The sequence below is a fragment of the Labrus mixtus genome, chromosome 14 (assembly GCF_963584025.1).
Source record: "Labrus mixtus chromosome 14, fLabMix1.1, whole genome shotgun sequence".
NCBI classification, from domain to species: domain Eukaryota; kingdom Metazoa; phylum Chordata; class Actinopteri; order Labriformes; family Labridae; genus Labrus; species Labrus mixtus.
The window spans coordinates 18,961,079-18,978,821 of record NC_083625.1 but is presented as its reverse complement, the minus strand read 5'-3'; the positions used below and the strand labels follow the sequence as shown (position 1 = coordinate 18,978,821).

Below are 17,743 nucleotides of genomic sequence, written 5' to 3'. Positions count from 1 at the left end.
ATTTGCTAAATAAACGTGCTGTTCAAAGAGAAAACTTCTTGCTAGAAATTGATATAAAACTCACAAGTTAAATATTATTAAATTAATTCTCATGGATTTCAACACAATCTGGGTTATTTTTTGCAACAAGTTCATTTTTTAGACATAAAGGCAATGTGCACACTTTATAAACAAAATGTGATTATACTGTATAAGGTGTGACAAGTTTTAGGGATTGTTGTGGGGATTGTTTTTTCTCAAGTGTTGAAAAAATATAATACGTTTAAATATTACACCCCTGACATGTGAAAGGAAACTACAAAGAATTTGTTTAAGAATATCTTTTAATGTTTTCCAGTTCATATACACAACATACAGTGTGTAATAGCCTCTATTTGAAATAGAAATATTAACTTTAATTCTTCAACCCCTTCTGATCATTATGCTCTCTCACAGTATCTTGAGCTTCAAGCAGGTTACTGAATCAGACTAAATGAAACAGACAAACAGGTGCAAGCCTTCACTTAACCATTCCAGGAATAAATGTTGTACTAAGAAGATACTTGGAATCTTTGTAATGCTTTTTTTCTTCTTCTTTTTTTCTCTGACCTCCAGCCAACATCAAAACTGTAGTGTAAACATGTAAACTTGGTGAGTGTGCTTCCATTACCTGTTGGCTGTCCAAACCCTTGTTTCGAAAAAAAAAAAAGAAAAAAAAACACAAGCAAAAAATCTTAGTAATGCTGTTCCTAGAAGCGTGGGCAACTCAAACTCACACCAAACAGCTGGGTCAACAGTCCCCAAAACAGAATGTGCAGACAAATATGCAAAAGGTAGCAAAACAACCATCACAATAAGAGTCTGAAATAAGACGGAAGAGTACAAAGGACTCTTCTACCTCCCAATTAAGGGTAACACTGTATGACGATGCTCAAGACAACGTGAGACACTGACAAATAGCATCATAAGAAAACAATCCTTGATTTGTGGTTTGTTTTGAGCACATTTCAAACACCTGTCCTATCTCTTGTTTTTTCTGGTGTTATCTTGAACAGATTTATTTGACCTGTCAGTCATATGTTCTATGCAGCTGTTCTTTGGCTTTTTAACCAATGAAAGAACTCATTTCACTCCGAAGCTGCCTTCATGACTGAAAGAATAAGGACAAGGTGTGGATATTCTGCTTTAAACAGCCATCCCTGCAGTCAGAACATGTTTACCACCACAAGCTACCCTGAGCCTTACGCGTTCCTTTTTTAGTTTCTAACTCAACCTAAACCATGCTGTGTTTTTTTCTTTTTTTAAATGACTACTGTATGCAAACAGGTGTATTCATGTTGTCAATTACCTGTTGGAACTTGCCCTTGAGATCTAGGAAATAAAGGAGAATCAAACATGAGTGCTAAACAAATCATGTACGTCGTCGAAACTTGCACCTGTTGTCACAAAGAAAAGATCCGGCCAATCACTCAAACCAAACGACAAACATAATATTTACAAATTCCAGTTTGTTCTCTTACACTTAAAAAATGTACAGTTTGTTTCATGTGTTGGTTTTTAGTTGGTTTAGTCCTTGCGCACGCTCCAGTCCAGTGTGTGGGATGGCAGTCTGGATCCAGAGTGTCGCTATCCTAAGCAGACAGGATACAGAGCATTGCAAGGAGGGCAGATGAAATCCCACTCGCCTTGTTTTTGTGGTATGTGGTGTACAAGTAATGTCTGTCAATAAAGATTTTTTTTTTTTTAAATCAGGTTTTTAGAATGCATCCTCTGTTCACTGACAGATCAGCTGACGAGATATGTCATCAGCATTTGTCCAGTGTTGTCCTAATGCCACTGTTTTTTTTTTTTTTTGTTCAGAATTGTCCAGAGTGTGACCCATCTCTGTGTTCAGTTGTGCGAAAGATGTGAAACGCGCATACAAGGCTATCTCACCTTTTGACCATCATAAATATCTTATCCTATCCCCCCCCACCCCCGCGTTGCTGTGGGGGGGAGAATCATGAAACAACAAAAGAGCAGACGTAAAGATAAAACCGTCAGGCAGTCTCCCAACACTTGAAGCTTGTGGTTAATGTCAGTCACAGACAAAAACCTTATTTAGACTATTCATGTAAAGTAGTTGTTTCTTTTTTTTTCTTCTCCTTGTAACTCAAAAAAGTGCTATCTTCAAGTGAGATTGAGATACAGTGACTGTAGACTTGACAGTTGCAAAAGATAGAGAAACAGAGCGAAAAGAGGGCGCAAAGAAAAAAAGTCTTTCATCAGTCTCTGGTAGTGTTGCGGCACAGCCTCAGTGTTAGGAAATGAAAAAAATAAAGAGGAAATATTTACTCTTTGTTATAATCATAGTTTTACACAATAGTTATCTCTTAATACTTTAATACCCTTTTCCAAGTACCACAAAGTGCAGCTGATATTAAAATAAAAAATAAAAATGATTTTCCAAAAAGAAAACAAATGAAGAAAAAAAAAGGCAAATCATCAAATGACAAACATACTTCTCCGTCCACACTCTTTAAAATAAAAAAATAATCATGCAAATATCCCACACAGCAAAGAAGTTAATAAAAATGTATATTATTATTTTTTTTTTAAACAAGGATATATTGAATCTGATTTCCCTTTAAAGAAGAGACCAGCCACAGTGCAACATTGAGTGTAGTAAAAACAAACTGAAGTGTGTGGATCAAACAGAAAGATGAAGGGGTTGGCACTTTTTATGATGGTATTTCCTTTTGTAAGATAGAGTCAGGATGGACCTCTCCAGGCGCTCCACTGGACGCCAGTGAAAGAGGAACTTGATCACAGTACTTGGCACCAAGAATGCTGGTAAAAACGAGATATCAGAATATCTTTTTTTTTTTCATTCATATCCTTACAATTTATTAATAATACATCATTTACATTTGTGTTTTTTTTTTCTTGTATAAAAGACTCCAAAAGGAAAAGAGAGTCTAGAAGTGATTGCGAGTAAAAGGAGAGAAGTGAAGATGGAAGTGGATGATGTCGATGGTTGAATTAAAAAGAGCTACAAGGGCAGATGTGGAGAGGAAAAAGGGCGGAAAAGAGAGAGGTGGTTAAATGGGCTGAAATAGGGACACAGACAGAGAGATAATGAGCGAGGAACAAATAAAGTAATGAATGCGATTACTGCCGAGATGCAGTGAGTTCTAATGGGCAGCCTGGATTCCAGGTTGCATCCCACAGACTGACAATGATTCAGGTATTTCCTGTATTGCCCAACACTTGAAGCCCCAATCTGGAAATGTCTCAAATGCAATACTTCATTTTTAATCTTCGATGGCATATGGAACGCTACAGAACTAAAAACAGGTACGTAAATTCACAGAAAATACTCTTTTAAATTTCCAAAAACCTAATACTTGAATGTCAAATAGATCCTCCTTGTACTTCTGGTGCTGTTGATTTACTTCACACTAAACAAATATCTCCAAAATCCAAACAAAGAGACAGCTGTTGGGACACTGCTCAACACTGGGTGCCAAGTTCCACTTCCAGATTGGGCCTTTAAAGCTGCAATTTGTAAGTTTCAAGAAATCACCGCTTTATGACAGACAGCTTGAGGGGGCATATGTTGCCTCATACAAAGCTGCTCGCTACTGTATTATCTTTCCACTAAATGAATGAGAATGGATTTATGCAGCTATGTCAAACATAGTTTTACACTGACCCAACAACACATGCGCAAAAAACAACCAAGCTACACAGAAGATTACTGACTGATTGTGTAAAGGGGGTTAAGATGCATTTGGTGGCTCTCATGAGCAAGACAACCTTAGTTGAGCAAAGCAGTATAAACCTTTAATGATAGGCTTTTGGCAAAGGAGCTTTTTCAATCAACTCCCCCTTGATTTATGCTTACATTTTTAGAGGTATTCCACCGCTTACAATCTTACAAACTGCAGCTTTATTTGAGGGCTGAATGAAAAAAGACAAAGGTAAAGTGAAGACGAAAGGGGAGGCGAGGGTGGCGATTGTATGGAGCAGTTTGTGCGGTTGTGCCTGGTCCTATACACGGGTGGTGGAGTGTTGGTGTGGCAGGGCATTGTTGCTGTGGCTGGGGACGGGTGTAGTGGACGGGGCTGGGACAGGGGGGTAAGTGTTGAAGGGGTGGAGGGGCTGCATGCCGCTGATGGTGCTCGGGATCATGGTGAGGGTGTTGGCTGTCATCAGTGGCACGTCCTCCGGTGCTCGCCGCAGGGCCAGCGTGTAGTCGGGCGGACACACCGGGGGCCGCAAGGGTTCCAAGTCGCCGTGGAGAGCGCGGGAAGGGAGCGGGGTGCCGTGCTCCAGCTCCACTCTCTGCTGCTTCATCTGCAACGACATGAGCTCTTCCTCCTGACTCAGCGCCAGGTCGTTGTGAGGAGGGGACCCGACCACGCCCATGCCGACTCCCATGCCCATGGTGGTGCCACGCTGTGGGGACAGTCGGCGGTGGCGTCTCTGCATGAGTTCATGGCGTTTATCTCGTTTGTAGTACAGCGCGGCAAATGCCAGCACATTCAGGAAAAGAAGCGAAGCGCCCACGGCCACCGTCACACTCAGCTCGGTGGAGTAGTCCCTCGTCTCGCTGGGGAAGGGGGAATAGCGGGGTCTTTCTGAGCTGTCGGGGTCAGGATCTGGCGGTGCGGGTGTGGAATGGCCGCCAGGGCGTTGGGTGGCCTTCCAGCGGTTGGTTCCTCCGGGCGGCAGTCGAGTGGTGATGGAGCTGATGATCTCCTTGTGGAGGCTGTGCAGATGAGGCACCAGCTCCAGCCAGAAGGCCACCTTGTTGGCGCGGTAGTTGTCCCTGACACGAGGCTTCAGGCCGATATGTAAATACTGCTTGTCTTTGGAGCTGAACTTTGTCCAGATGACCTCCTCAAAGCGGTTTGGCTTGGTGTGGATGAACGTGGTGTCTTGAGGAACAGGTAGGTTGGGATCCCTGGAGGAGAGAAATAAAAAAGTTATTAATCACTTCTAAGTTGAGCTTTAACTGTGCGGTTAATACTGCACTTTATTATACTGAAACACACACTGAGATATTGAGACTGCTCACTGGTGTGCTATTGATTTGAACATTAGGACAAAGAACAACTCAAGACAGAGCAGAAGCTGTGTTTGTTGTTTTCACACAGTCTCAACCATGGCTGGACAACACGGCCAAAATATGACCATGATCCATTTTCAACCACGACAGACGATAACATGCTAACAGGCTAACACGCTAACAGGCTATTTACTTTCATCAAGCTGAGATGCTCATTAGCTTAACTTTAGATTATGATTCTGCTCAAGTTGTTAACCTGTTCTTAAGTAGTCCATCTTAACAAAACCAGATAAATCAAAGGCAGCAAGCCAAACCGGCACTCACTTTAGCTCAGCTTGTTTCATTTTAGACTTCCAATGACTGAAATCCATTCAATTAAATTATATTATTTAAAATGAACCAGATCTACAAACTGTTTTGGATTGTCTTGTCTTGTTTTGCACGGAAAAATAAAGCATGGCTTTGACAAATGACAGAGGTACGATTCAAAACTAAACAAACAGAAAGACTGGCTGTTCACGTTTGTTTTCGGATCTATCAACGTAGAGTAGAAAACCAGCAAAGGTTACCACCATTATAATAAAAATCAATGAAATCCCTGCTCTGCATCGGTATTGTTTTACTTCCCGGCCCTACTTCAACCCAAATGTTAAGACCCACTATATCTTCAAAAGCTCAAAAAACTGTTTTATTTGAATTATAACTTCACATAATTTCTGACTTCAGTATACTTCAGTAGACGATCAGTATTCCCAGGATGAAAGAAAATCATCCAAATATGACTTTAAGAACAAAAAGGTGAAATCACTGCTGAGTTACAGTATGAGCTTGTGAATACAGTATACTCAGTGTATTACTTTATATTAAATAAGATAAACGCACTTCGTATCGGATCATCAAACTAACCCCGTCTTTGCAAAGTTGGTCCAGTAAGTCATGACCACGGCGCTGAGCATCACGTCGTTCTTGGAGAAGTTACAGGGAAACAGGTCAGTGGCTCCCACCATGGGGATACCAAACACGTAAGGGATCTCGTCTCCATGGGCCGCGTCCGCCCACTCGGGCCTGGCCTCGGTCTGACAGTGGTGGTGGAAGGTGTAGAAAAAGACAGGCGACTGGAACTCTGCGTGCAACTTGGCCGTGGCGACAGCGGGGGCCACCCACTGATGGTCCGTGAACAGAGCCAGGAGGGTCTTCCTACGCATGTCAGTGTTGTCTCTGTCCGCCCAGTCTGTATACATGAACTTTATAGTCTCCCTCAGGATGTCTTTACCTTGGAAAAACAGAAGTTCATATAAGTATGGATGCAGAGTCCCCTCCAATCAAACATACATTTAACTATTGGACATCTAGAATAATGGATTTAAATCTTCCAACCTCTGTTGTCATGGCTTTACAGGACTTAGGTATTGGTAATGACTAGGTATTTGGACTTTTTTTGTATCTTTGAATTTGTATTATCTTAATTTATTAATCAATTTATCTCCACCGAAATGGAACATGTATATGCTTTTTCCTTAGCTAATTATGATATTGTCAGTTTCCTGTTTGCCTTCATTGTTGTTTTACATTTGCTTTGTCGCGCTGTCTTTGTTATAGTCATGAATTACGGTAATGAACATAAGATGTGAATTTTTGTATATTCATTTAGTCTTCTCCTGTCTAGATGGTGCTCTTCAGTCAGACTATGCTATTGGAGAAGTACGGTCACCAGAAGTTGGTATGTTTTTTTATTAGACTATAGTTTGCAATTCTATCATCTGCTACAAAATGGTGTTGTTAATACGGCACATAAATGAAGTTAAAATAGTTCAATCAAGGACATCTTTTACAGTAGCATTCTGATCATTTCTCCAGTGTTTCAGTGCTACTTTTATTCAGGTAAGTGGACATGTACATCTGAATTGGCTCTGTTTTAGTTACAGTATCATTTTAAGTACATACCACCACCGTAGAGTTCAACAACATATGCCAAAAAAGATGTGAGTTTCAATCTAAAGAGTTATATTTAGGTAAAAAGGGTAGGATCTGACCATCAGGGTATCCATATAGATTGTCCACAAAGTTGGAGATTGTATAGTCAAACGATGCAGCAGATATTCCATCTTCTCCTTCACTGTCATCCACAAACTTCAGACCCTCTCCTTGGTTGACACCGAGCAGGATGTCGTAGTTCAGGAACTCTCCCTGGAGTCATGAAGAAAAAAAACACGCAGCATGAAGTGACAGCACTGAAAACATTCACACACACACACACACACACACACACACACACAGACACACACACAAACTGACTGATCAGCTCCGACCTGCTGCATGAGGATCTCAGGGTCGTCAGGCACCACGTCTCCGTCTACCACCGGCCCGAAGGCGATGTGGTAGCGTGCGGGCTGGATGTCTTGGTCCACCAGCTCCCGGAAATTTTTCCTCCGCAGGCAGTCCACCAAGGCGGCCATGTCCCCCAGAGTGCAGCCGACCTTTCTCGCAAGGATCTTGGTATACATGACGGGTCTGTAGTTGACCGCCCAGCTGGAGATGGCTGAGCCACTCTGTGCGATGGCTCTCTGGAACAAACCTGCACATACAAAGCAGAAACATCTTCAGATGGGAGATAGATGATCACTTTTTCTCTTGAAGTGTAGCTTTTTTTCTTCCTCTGACACACTTTTGCCAGCAGCTGACGGGGCCTTCAAGGCCTTATAGTGTGCATGCTTTAAATAATGCATATGTTGGAGGAGGAGCGATTGTAGAGAATTACATATGAAGCAAGATGAAGTAGATATCCTGCTGCTTTTTATAGCCAGAGCAAATCTTTATGAACATTAGGGAAAGGGAAATTAATCGCTTCCATTACATACAAGGAGAGACAGGAGCAAGAAAAATGGTGACAACTCCACACACGGCAGTAGTCTTGATGGCCGTGTTGGGGAAAGCGAGAGAGACAGAATGAGAGAGAGAGAGAGGGAGAGAATGAAAACTGCTCGCACTGTTGCACCGCTGCACTGTTATGTAAAGTGGCTTGCTGTCCCTCTGTTTTATCTGCAGATTCTGTCATTAATAATTAAGCCCCCCCATATTCTGCATGTGCCCCACCCCCGCTCCTCTCCCTGTGAAATCAATTAAGAAGCCTCTCAGCTGCAGCCCCAGCTCTGCTCCTCATCTCATCTCTGCTCTGTACATGCATGCACGCACACACACACACACACACACACACACACACACACACACACACACACACACACACACACACTCTGGCGCACAGTATCTTAAACTGTTCACCCACCAACTTTTCCTTCACTACGTGGTGTTACAGCCTGGCTTATAAATGGAGTAGAAGAAGATCCTTTGCAACAAATCTCTGCACACTGACCCATAATAATAATGCTGATGTTTTCTTTTCTTTCTTGCATTACACAAACTGTTAACATGAGCGAAAACACGCCATAATCTGGCCTAAAGTACACGACATTAACTAAAGACAATAAGCCAAACAGATCTCATTCCTGCAGTATTTTAAAGTAAAACATTGAAGCAAACCCAGAGAGTAATTCAGAGAGAGAAAAAGCTGCAGTCAGAGGTCAAATGTCAGTTGATGGTGAAGACGTAGGTGTGGTGTCAGCAGCATATTGTGTGGATTATGTTCACATGAAAATATGAGCTAGAACCAATAGTGAGAACCTGAATATGTGGTCAAATGGAACTGACCACAGATTTTCACTGACCATTCAGATTTTGTATGTATTTATCAGATTATTTGTCAGGGACATTACATTTAGACATTCTTACATACAATTAAAGTGCAAGAGGAAAAATGCGGTTTTTCATAGAAAACCTAAAAAAAGAAAGTGTATTTTTCAACATAAATGAAAGAACTGTATTTATCAAACTAGCATACTTGAGTTATTTTCATATGTGCACAAACAGAAAGCTGCTGGAGTGATTAAGAACAGGCCTCTATACATTTCAGTCTGTACTCCTGATTTAAAGCTTTACTCAGAAACCCTTATTGAACCAGGAGGAGTAGGGTGGGTTTATTATGACATGGTAAAATAATCCTGTGAAGGCTGTCATTGTTGGAAAAAAGTTTTGTAACAACTAGTAAAGTCAATTTCATGTTTGTTTTTTTTAACCCTTAAATTGAGTTCTGAACTCGTGGCACTTTTCATTGAAATGAGAGAATCAGACGAGAATGGATTCAGTATTTTCACTGTTGGAAGAACTAAAGATTATTGATTAAGAAGGATTTTTTAAACTGCCCATCTAGTAATTTAAGGGATTAGTTTGAAATGCATCTTTCAAAGACCAACAATCATCAGTGACACACGTTTATTTTGTGTCTGCTTTGAACCAATCAGCATGCTCAAAAACAACATTTAAAAATATCAGATTTAATGAAACCTGAAAAACATGATACTGTATATACATATATACTATAAACGTATATATATATATATATACACATATACTGTATATACTGTGTATATATTTGTATCCACTGAACAAAACCAGACAATGCTCTTCATTTGGAGCCCAAGAGGGAGATTTAAAAGTAGGTTAAATATAAATAGCATCTTTTCCTGATGCGTTGTCTGGACAGGATTAGTTTTAACAGAGAGGGACTATTTTGTCACTGTAGCTCCATGATCGTAGTCCCTGGTGGAATTACCTTTTTTTGGGAGGGATTATTACAGGCTTGTGTCCCAAGGTGAGTAATGGTTTTATTAAAACAACCTACTGCTTTCATCCATCTGTCGACTCCAGAACTGACCAGAATGACTTTTTTTTCTTTTTCTTTGAAATTGAATGACCCTTTTGTGTTTTCTATGTTTATTGAAAATATATGTAGAATCTTTACTGCTGTAAACAGTGGATGACTCATCCCCAAATATTGCCTCCTTTCGCTTTGGGGGGATGATATTGTGGTACATTTTGATGTGGTTGAGGTTGTTCATTGAAATTACTAACATGCTCTGGAGAGAGATACACTGCCCACACTGTCCTGATGTGTTAATCCCCTTTGAGCAGGGTATATGACTGCTAATGTGACCATGACAGTGAAATAAACTCACCCTCAGAGTGGTGGGAGAGGATGAGGAGGTTCACACAGGTGGCACCAGCTCCCGAACCAAAAATGGTGATTCTCTCTGGGTCTCCTCCAAAGTGGCCGATGTTTTCATTGAGCCAGCGCAGGGCCTGGATCTGGTCCAACAGGCCATAGTTCCCCTTTGCAGACTGGTCCCCTGTGCTGAGAAAACCTGCAGGGTAAATGAGAACAGACGCAGAGAGGAAAGGAGGAAGAAAATACTGATTATCTGTTAAAGATGGAGCAGGGATGAAATTCAAGGCCACAAAATAACACAATCCTGTGTTTTCATTATATCCCACATAAACAGAAGATGGCATCCTGTCATTGTCAGGTACGTCTTGTCTGAAACTCTCTGCATGTCTGAGGAGATTTCACACACAAAGCTTGTGCCAAATTACTCATTTTTTAATACCCACGCTGGAAGTACAAGACAGTTAAGAGAACTTGTCAGCAGAGAGAGGAGGAGAGCAACAGACGGCATGTTTCACCTACTTCCAGGACACACATTTAAAAAGTAGGTGCACACCCACAACAAGACCAAATAAACAGAACAAAAATGTCACAAACAGAATCCTTTGTTCTTATGATATTATAATTACAGCATGTGTTACAAGCAGTTTAACTGTGAAACCAGAGCAGCTCTTCAAATTTGGACTGTTCTCTTTTTACTTAAATACCAAGAGAACTAAAATATTAAAACAACAACACACTCCATATAGATGAGTGGTTGAGTACTTATTACCAAAAAAAAAAAGGGGGGGGGGGGCATGAGCATAAAAGTGTCATATCTGTCGATGAATTTCCAGATATGAATGGCTGTCCTCAGTAAACATTCTTATTATATTTTTCTGTCCGAAATGGACGCACATTAAAAAATAAATACGATCTCATGTTATACAAACATCTACAAACTAGCCCAAACTGAAATTTGAAGACAGTCAAGGTAATATAAAATGTGGAAATATTTGAAATGTGATGAACCTGTTAAATATCTTTTTACCAGCCATTATGTGTAACTTCAATTTCTACATTGGAAAACAACTTTCCTTTTTTCTTTCCAGGGTCTTTGGAAGCACGAACAACAAAATCCACCAACTCTTTCTTTATTTAGAAGACTTACTTAAATAGAAACTAGATGAAAGACAATACTGAACATTTATGGCTTTACACAGTGAACACATGGCACATAAACTGTCTTCTAAATAAGTATGGTAAATAGTAAATGTTTACCTTGCGTGAATATTGAAAGAGATTCTTGTTTAGTGAGTTTCCTTGTGTGAAGAAAATAGTATGGAGGTGCAGTGAAGGCTGTTTGGTGAATGGACGGCCATAAAGCTCAGTATAGGGAGTACACAGAGACAGATGGTATAAGAGGACAGGCAGCATGTTCTCAAGTGTGTTGAACAGCAAATTAAGTTTAATTGTTGATGATTATAATGTCAGCCGTGTTGATGATGATGATGGTGATGATAACCTGCCAAATTGACCTCTCTTCAACACTCTGTGTTACACACACATACACACACACAAACACACACACACACACATGTCTCACCGCACACTCTTCACTGTACTTACACTACAGTCAACAACACTCGGAATCTGGAGTGTTTTTGTTGGATTCCCCTGGTTTGGATATGATTCACTGGACAGAGCGCTGTCCAAATTCTATGCTGACTATAAAGCCAAACAGCGCTCATTTTTATTTATTCAATTTATTTTAGATTTTTTTGTCTTTGGTTTATATTTGGGAAGAAACATGGGATGGCTATGATTTGGATGTCCTCCTTATTTTTGTATTTATTTAAATGTGGCACGGAAGGAAAATGTGAAATGCCTTGGTGTCTTATTTCTGTTCATTTGAAAAGAGAAGGTTAAGAATCCTGGGTACATTTGGTCAAATATTTTTTAACCATAATTCTTTTTTCATTACATGCATTACACACTAAGGGAAATAAACACTTATGGGCCTCCAATAAATAACAACCTTGGAAACCAAGCCTACATCCCACAATGGGGACATTATGTATCTGACCTTCATAAACAAACTGCCTGAGTATTTTTTGTATCAACCGCCATTATTAAATCTTCTGTAGATTAAGGTCGACCTCTGCTAAAATGTTCACTAACTGTGTTTTTATCTAAATGCCCCCGAAGGGATGAAAGCACCTGGAAAATAAACATGTTTTCATGTTGGTGCACAGATTCAGTGACCTGGAAGTTGTACTTAAACAGCTAAAACACAGATGATAATTACAGCCATGTTTCACTTACGTTCTTCTTAGTTATCACTGGACAACCTTGAAGTCTTCAGAAAATGAATGTGTGTGTTTGTAGGTCTAATAGCAGCACCGTATGCCACCAGATGATTTTGTGAAAAGAAAATACTATAATCTTTTTGCTTTTTGATAATGAGATAATAATCATGAGAAACCATTGCTTGATTAAATTGAGATTAAATAAATCATAGGATAACCATTTTTTAAGTAACAGCATTAGCTCTCCCATAGTGCAGCGGTAAGTGTTGTATGGATAATTAAATACACAGAAATCTTGTTAGCAGAAGTATTAGCTTGAATGGGTGACTCCGATTAATCAAGACACACTCTGCATGTTTGCTGTGTAATTGTATTATCCTTAGATCATCGCCGCTGTTAGCCTGATGTGACTCTGACCTGGTAACGTATCAGCGCTGACCTGTGCCGCTCATCAGAACCAAAGGCATGTGAAGTGTGTCTGCTCCGCGGCTGCCCAGTTGAGTGCTAAGCCTCCCGCCACTGTTGCCTGGCAACTGTCCAGAGCTTCAGGCAAAATGATATGGAAAGACACTCACAAAAGCACTTGCATACACACAATCAAGCACTTCCATATTCAAGTACACAAACAGCTGCATGCAACACAAAGTCAGCGTCGAGTGTAGCATGCTAGCATGAGCTAGTGCCTCCTGGTGCAAGAGCAACATGAAGAGAGGAAATCTGGTTGATCTTCCACCATGAATGATAAGTCAAACACGTTCTCTCTTCTCCTCTCTTTCAGTTTAAGTTTTCTTTCTGATCCCCCCATCTGCTGAGTTGGTCTTCCTACTGACTTTAGCGCTGAGAGCAGCAGTTTATGAGGCTGAACTCATGCATATTCAACACTTGCTGTAGGTAACGGCCAAGGAACTGTGAGGAGAGTCATCAACCTCTAAGTAAAGATACAGGCTGAGGACATGAATGGATGAGAGAAAATAGACAGATAGTGAGCGACTAGTGGAGGGAAATGTAAAGTAGAAATATTGACTTAATATTGTGTCAGTTTCTCAACACAATTGATAATAACTGCTGCTTCTGCTGATAAATCTAGCCTGTCATGATTCAGAACACCTTCAAAACAGTGTATCTTTATCATAAAAGCATAATGAATGCTACCAAGGAGTGGAAATACAATATAAGAGCTCTTCTCTTATGTACACTGACGGGATGAGTCATAGCAAAAGCCATTATCCTATAATGATATCTTATTGCATTTGCAACAGAGGGACATGTTGCTACAGAGAGCAGACCAAAGACTTTATATAAAAAGTGGACGTAGCCTCTTGGTATCAAAAGTGAAGTCAAAGCTTTCTTAAGGCCAAGAGGGGGAGACTTACCTGGTTGGACAAGAAGTAGGACTGAATGAAACAGACAGAAAATGAGCTACCTGTGCTTCATTTAGCTGTGAGTAAACATTTTCCCAAACAGTCACAATTGCCCGTTTAAGTCTATATCAATCCAGCATGATGGTCATTTGTAAATTATGGTTCCATGTATTCTGAAATATAGAGCACGGTATAATTTAAGGTGCGGTGACCTGTGAGTGATTCGTTTTATTCACCATATTCACACAGCAGCCATTTCCCTCTGAAAGCCCCTGTCAGGGTGAGAAGCTAACAAGCTCTCATGTTGTTCTGGGGAACATCAGTGTTAGTCAAAAATATTGTGTGCCCGACATTCATATTATTTTGATACATATTTCGATGAATAAACCAATGAAAATACAGTCGACAGAGAAAATGTGGAGGGAACTCTGGACATATTTAAAAGTAAAAAAACACATTTGCACACGCATAAGCTACCTTTAGACTTCAGCTAATGCTAGCATTCAACTACTACTACCCACAGACATTATGTTGGCTACAAATGTAAACCTCTCCTTATTTATCCTGTAAAGCAACTGTCAATATTAAATTTCAACTACTCCCCTACAGCTGGCAGTAATATTATCTTAGAGGTTGCTGGATGCTAACGCAAGCTGTTATTTGACCAATATGAATGGATTATTCAAGATTTTTTATCTTAAAATATACCCAGATTTTATTTTCAGTTTGTCACTTTATATGGTATTTTAACTTTAAAAGAAATATGAATCATATCAGTGCCATATTATAGCAGCATTTGAGCTTCTAACCTGGGCATGACATAAAATAAAATGGCTGCCATGGAAATAGTAAATGGACTTGAGCTTGTGTAGCGCTTTTCTAGTCTTCTGACTACTCAAAGCAGTTTTACACCTCGGGTCACATTTACTCATTTACACTCATTCAGACACTGATAGGCTGCTATGTAAGTGTCCATCAGTATTAACTAATACTGTTCATACACATTCAGAAACTTGGGGTTAAGTGTCTTGCCCAAGGACACATCGACATGTGGCTGGGTTAGAGTTATTGGGATTGAACCCCGACCTTTTGGATGAGAGACGACTGATTCTACCACTGAGCCACAGCCGGCGATGTAATTAAGGTTCATAGTGATCTCGCAATCAGGATAGAGATGTTACAATGTGTATCCACCCTGTAGTCCACACATGGAGGAGACTCAAGATGTCATACTTTAGGCTTCAATGGAGGGTTATGGACCAGTGGTTAATGTCCACTTCTCATAGAAACAGACGTTTATCAAAAAGATTCCTTCTTTAAATAATGAGAGGTGCATTGTACAAACTACAGGAAGCAGCTCCACATCAAGTTTTCAAACTCACTCACAGTATATTAAGTGTTTTATTCAGTACAACTACAATTTCTGTAAAAGTCAACACCATTCACAAACCCACAGTCCAGAACTGAAGTGCGGTCAGTCGACTCTTTGACTACTGAGACGGGAACATACATCTGCAGAGTAATTTTTAGGACTGAACAGAGTGACTGCAGTGGGTCACTGAACACATTTCTGTGCACAAAGACAAAAAAAAAAGAAGGACGGGAGAGGCGGGGAGGGAGTCGGAAAAGAGAAGTGGATAAAAAAAGAACCCACAGACATAAGACAGGTATTAAACCAAAATATTGCCCAAAGCTAATGTCGTTGAAGGACATATTATATAATCCCAGCGTGACGTCAGACAGGAGATGATGAAGGATGTCAAAAAATCAGAGCGAAGATAATGTCTTTTTATACACGTAGACAAGGTGATTGAAGAGAGAAAACAAGGCGATGTTTGTGTGTGTTCAGAGTCACGAAATTAATCAAGCAAAAGTAGATGCACTGTTTCAGAAAAGAAGAAAAAAAAAACATTAGCAGATGGTGAATGTCTCCTGCACACTGAAGAATCTGTTTGGATGATTGGAATAAAGTGGATTTGCACATTCAGTGTAGTGGGTTCAACCTTGAGGCTTATCTTTTGTGTATGAAGGTAACTGTGAACACAACCTTTCTCTAAACTGTATTTAGTGTGCACTTATACCAGAACATCTTATTTTATTGATCTCTATTTACCTTCCCTAAAAGGCAGTTTAATATCTTACACAAGTTTCAATCTATGTTTAAAGGGTTGTTTTAATGATGCAGTGTTTATATTACTGTGAATAAATATGATGGTTTTAAATGATTTATTTCTGTATATGATGACACTTAAGCAGAAGCTTAACAACCATTGAAAAGATCTGTAACTTTAGGTCCCTCTTAAACATTCTTAAACTTGGATTATCAACCTTTTTACACAGCTCTCCTTGTTGGCAGGATAAAATATATCAGTCTGTATAAATTAGTAGATACAAAAACACAAGACAATTCTTTTGTAATACCGGTAGGTCTTCCTCCTGCTGAACTAATGTCATTTCAGTCCTTCGCAGATGGGCTTCCAGTGTCATTGTATTTATTAGCTTACTTATCGCACTCATTTTTTACCCTCAAAGGTCCATTCAAAGGCACCAAGCTGTGCAATAAAACCAGGCTGTCATGCACATTTGAAAAGTAATGCTTCAACTTCAAACTTCACACTGCACACTAAGACCTTTCAAAGCCGTTCAAAGAAAGTTTCATTTCACAAACTACTGATCCATGATGAAAATGTCAGACGATTTGAAAACTGATCAAAATATATGAATTAAAACTTCAAACAGAGCCTCGTTTGCTGCCAGAACATTTAGTCACAAAGATAATAGTATATACTGTACATGAATCTGCTTGAATGAATTACTGTAAAACCTGGAATACAAGTCGCACCGGTATATAAGACACAGTATGATTTTTTTTTTCTTTTTTGGGGAGGGCGGTTCCTCTGAGAGAAAAAAGGTTTAAACTGGCTTCCTGCTGCTGACAATTTATTTTGTGTTCTGCGAGGTCTAAAAAGTGCAGTTTCTGTACAGCTGTGTAGCTCTTTTCATCTGTTTTCTCTTTGTAGAGTTTGAACTCCTACTAGCTACAGTACGGTAGATGAGCTCTCAACCGATGCCGCTGGTCAATATTTAACTTTAACATAGGAGTCTTATACATCAGATTTTACGGTATGTGCTATTATAATAGTTTAATTTAAGTCAAAGTCTTCATAAAGCACCATCAAACAGGTTACAAAGGGATGTACGTCTCATGTAACATTTCATGTTATAATGTGTATTTTCTCTTAACAAGGACTAATCTGACTGTACTTTTTGTTTTTAAATGTTATGTTGTATTTACTGACTAACTAGTTATCTGTGAGTCATAAGAAGGATATTACACTGTGCAGAATTGATGAATGGTGGATAATTGAGCCTTGTTGTTTAGCTTGTTTGTGTACATTTTGGTGAATTGGCACCATTGAAAAAAATGCAGATTAAGATTAAAATAATACACCGCAAAGAAAATAAAAAATAATAATTCCTGTAAAAATACCCTGGATTACTTCAAAACTAAAAAAAAAAAGCTTTTCAATGGAATATTCTCAACAAAGTTCTGCAGTTATAAGGAGAGCCTTTATTCCATAATTTGAAAGTGTATTTATGGATTTTTATTTACAAGAAACTTCTATGATGATATCTGGTTAAAAGTCACTCTTAAATATTTGTCTCAAGTGTCTTGAGATCTGAATGTGTCATCAGTCCTAAAGGAGTAAGAATGTGACTCAAATTGAGGCATTCCCATCAAGCAATATCTTTGTATCCTCAACTCTTGGCTCAAAGTATTATACTTTGAAAATAGTCCTATTTCCATCTGATATGATAAATGTGTATACGGTGGTCTAGAGCAGTACACTGTGGTCTTGAAGGTACACTTGATATTTAAGGTTCTACAGAGACCTTGAGAGTTAAAATCTGATTTTGAAACATGTGGCGTGTAAGATGTTGAGTCTCAGGTATGACTAGCTGCATTAATTATCTCCTTGTATTTGATTGGTCCAGCTGTGCTGCT

General features: G+C 39.5%; 1 protein-coding gene across 2 annotated transcripts in view; it reads right to left on the bottom strand.

Moving 5' to 3' along the window:
• Positions 1 to 305: 305 nt before the first annotated feature.
• nlgn2b (neuroligin 2b) overlaps positions 306 to 17,743 on the bottom strand; it is a 74,967-nt gene continuing 57,529 nt past the window's right edge. Inside the window, exons 5-9 of one of the 2 annotated variants that reach the window (XM_061055635.1) lie at positions 10,102 to 10,287; positions 7,342 to 7,607; positions 7,066 to 7,219; positions 5,939 to 6,299; positions 306 to 4,927 (exon numbers count right to left, since the gene is read on the bottom strand). In XM_061055635.1, the coding sequence (XP_060911618.1) occupies positions 4,012 to 4,927; positions 5,939 to 6,299; positions 7,066 to 7,219; positions 7,342 to 7,607; positions 10,102 to 10,287 (1,883 nt within the window). In that variant the 3' untranslated portion in view covers positions 306 to 4,011. Of the gene's footprint in view, positions 4,928 to 5,938; positions 6,306 to 7,065; positions 7,220 to 7,341; positions 7,608 to 10,101; positions 10,288 to 17,743 lie in introns of both variants that reach the window. The other variant, XM_061055634.1, reaches the window with a different exon arrangement.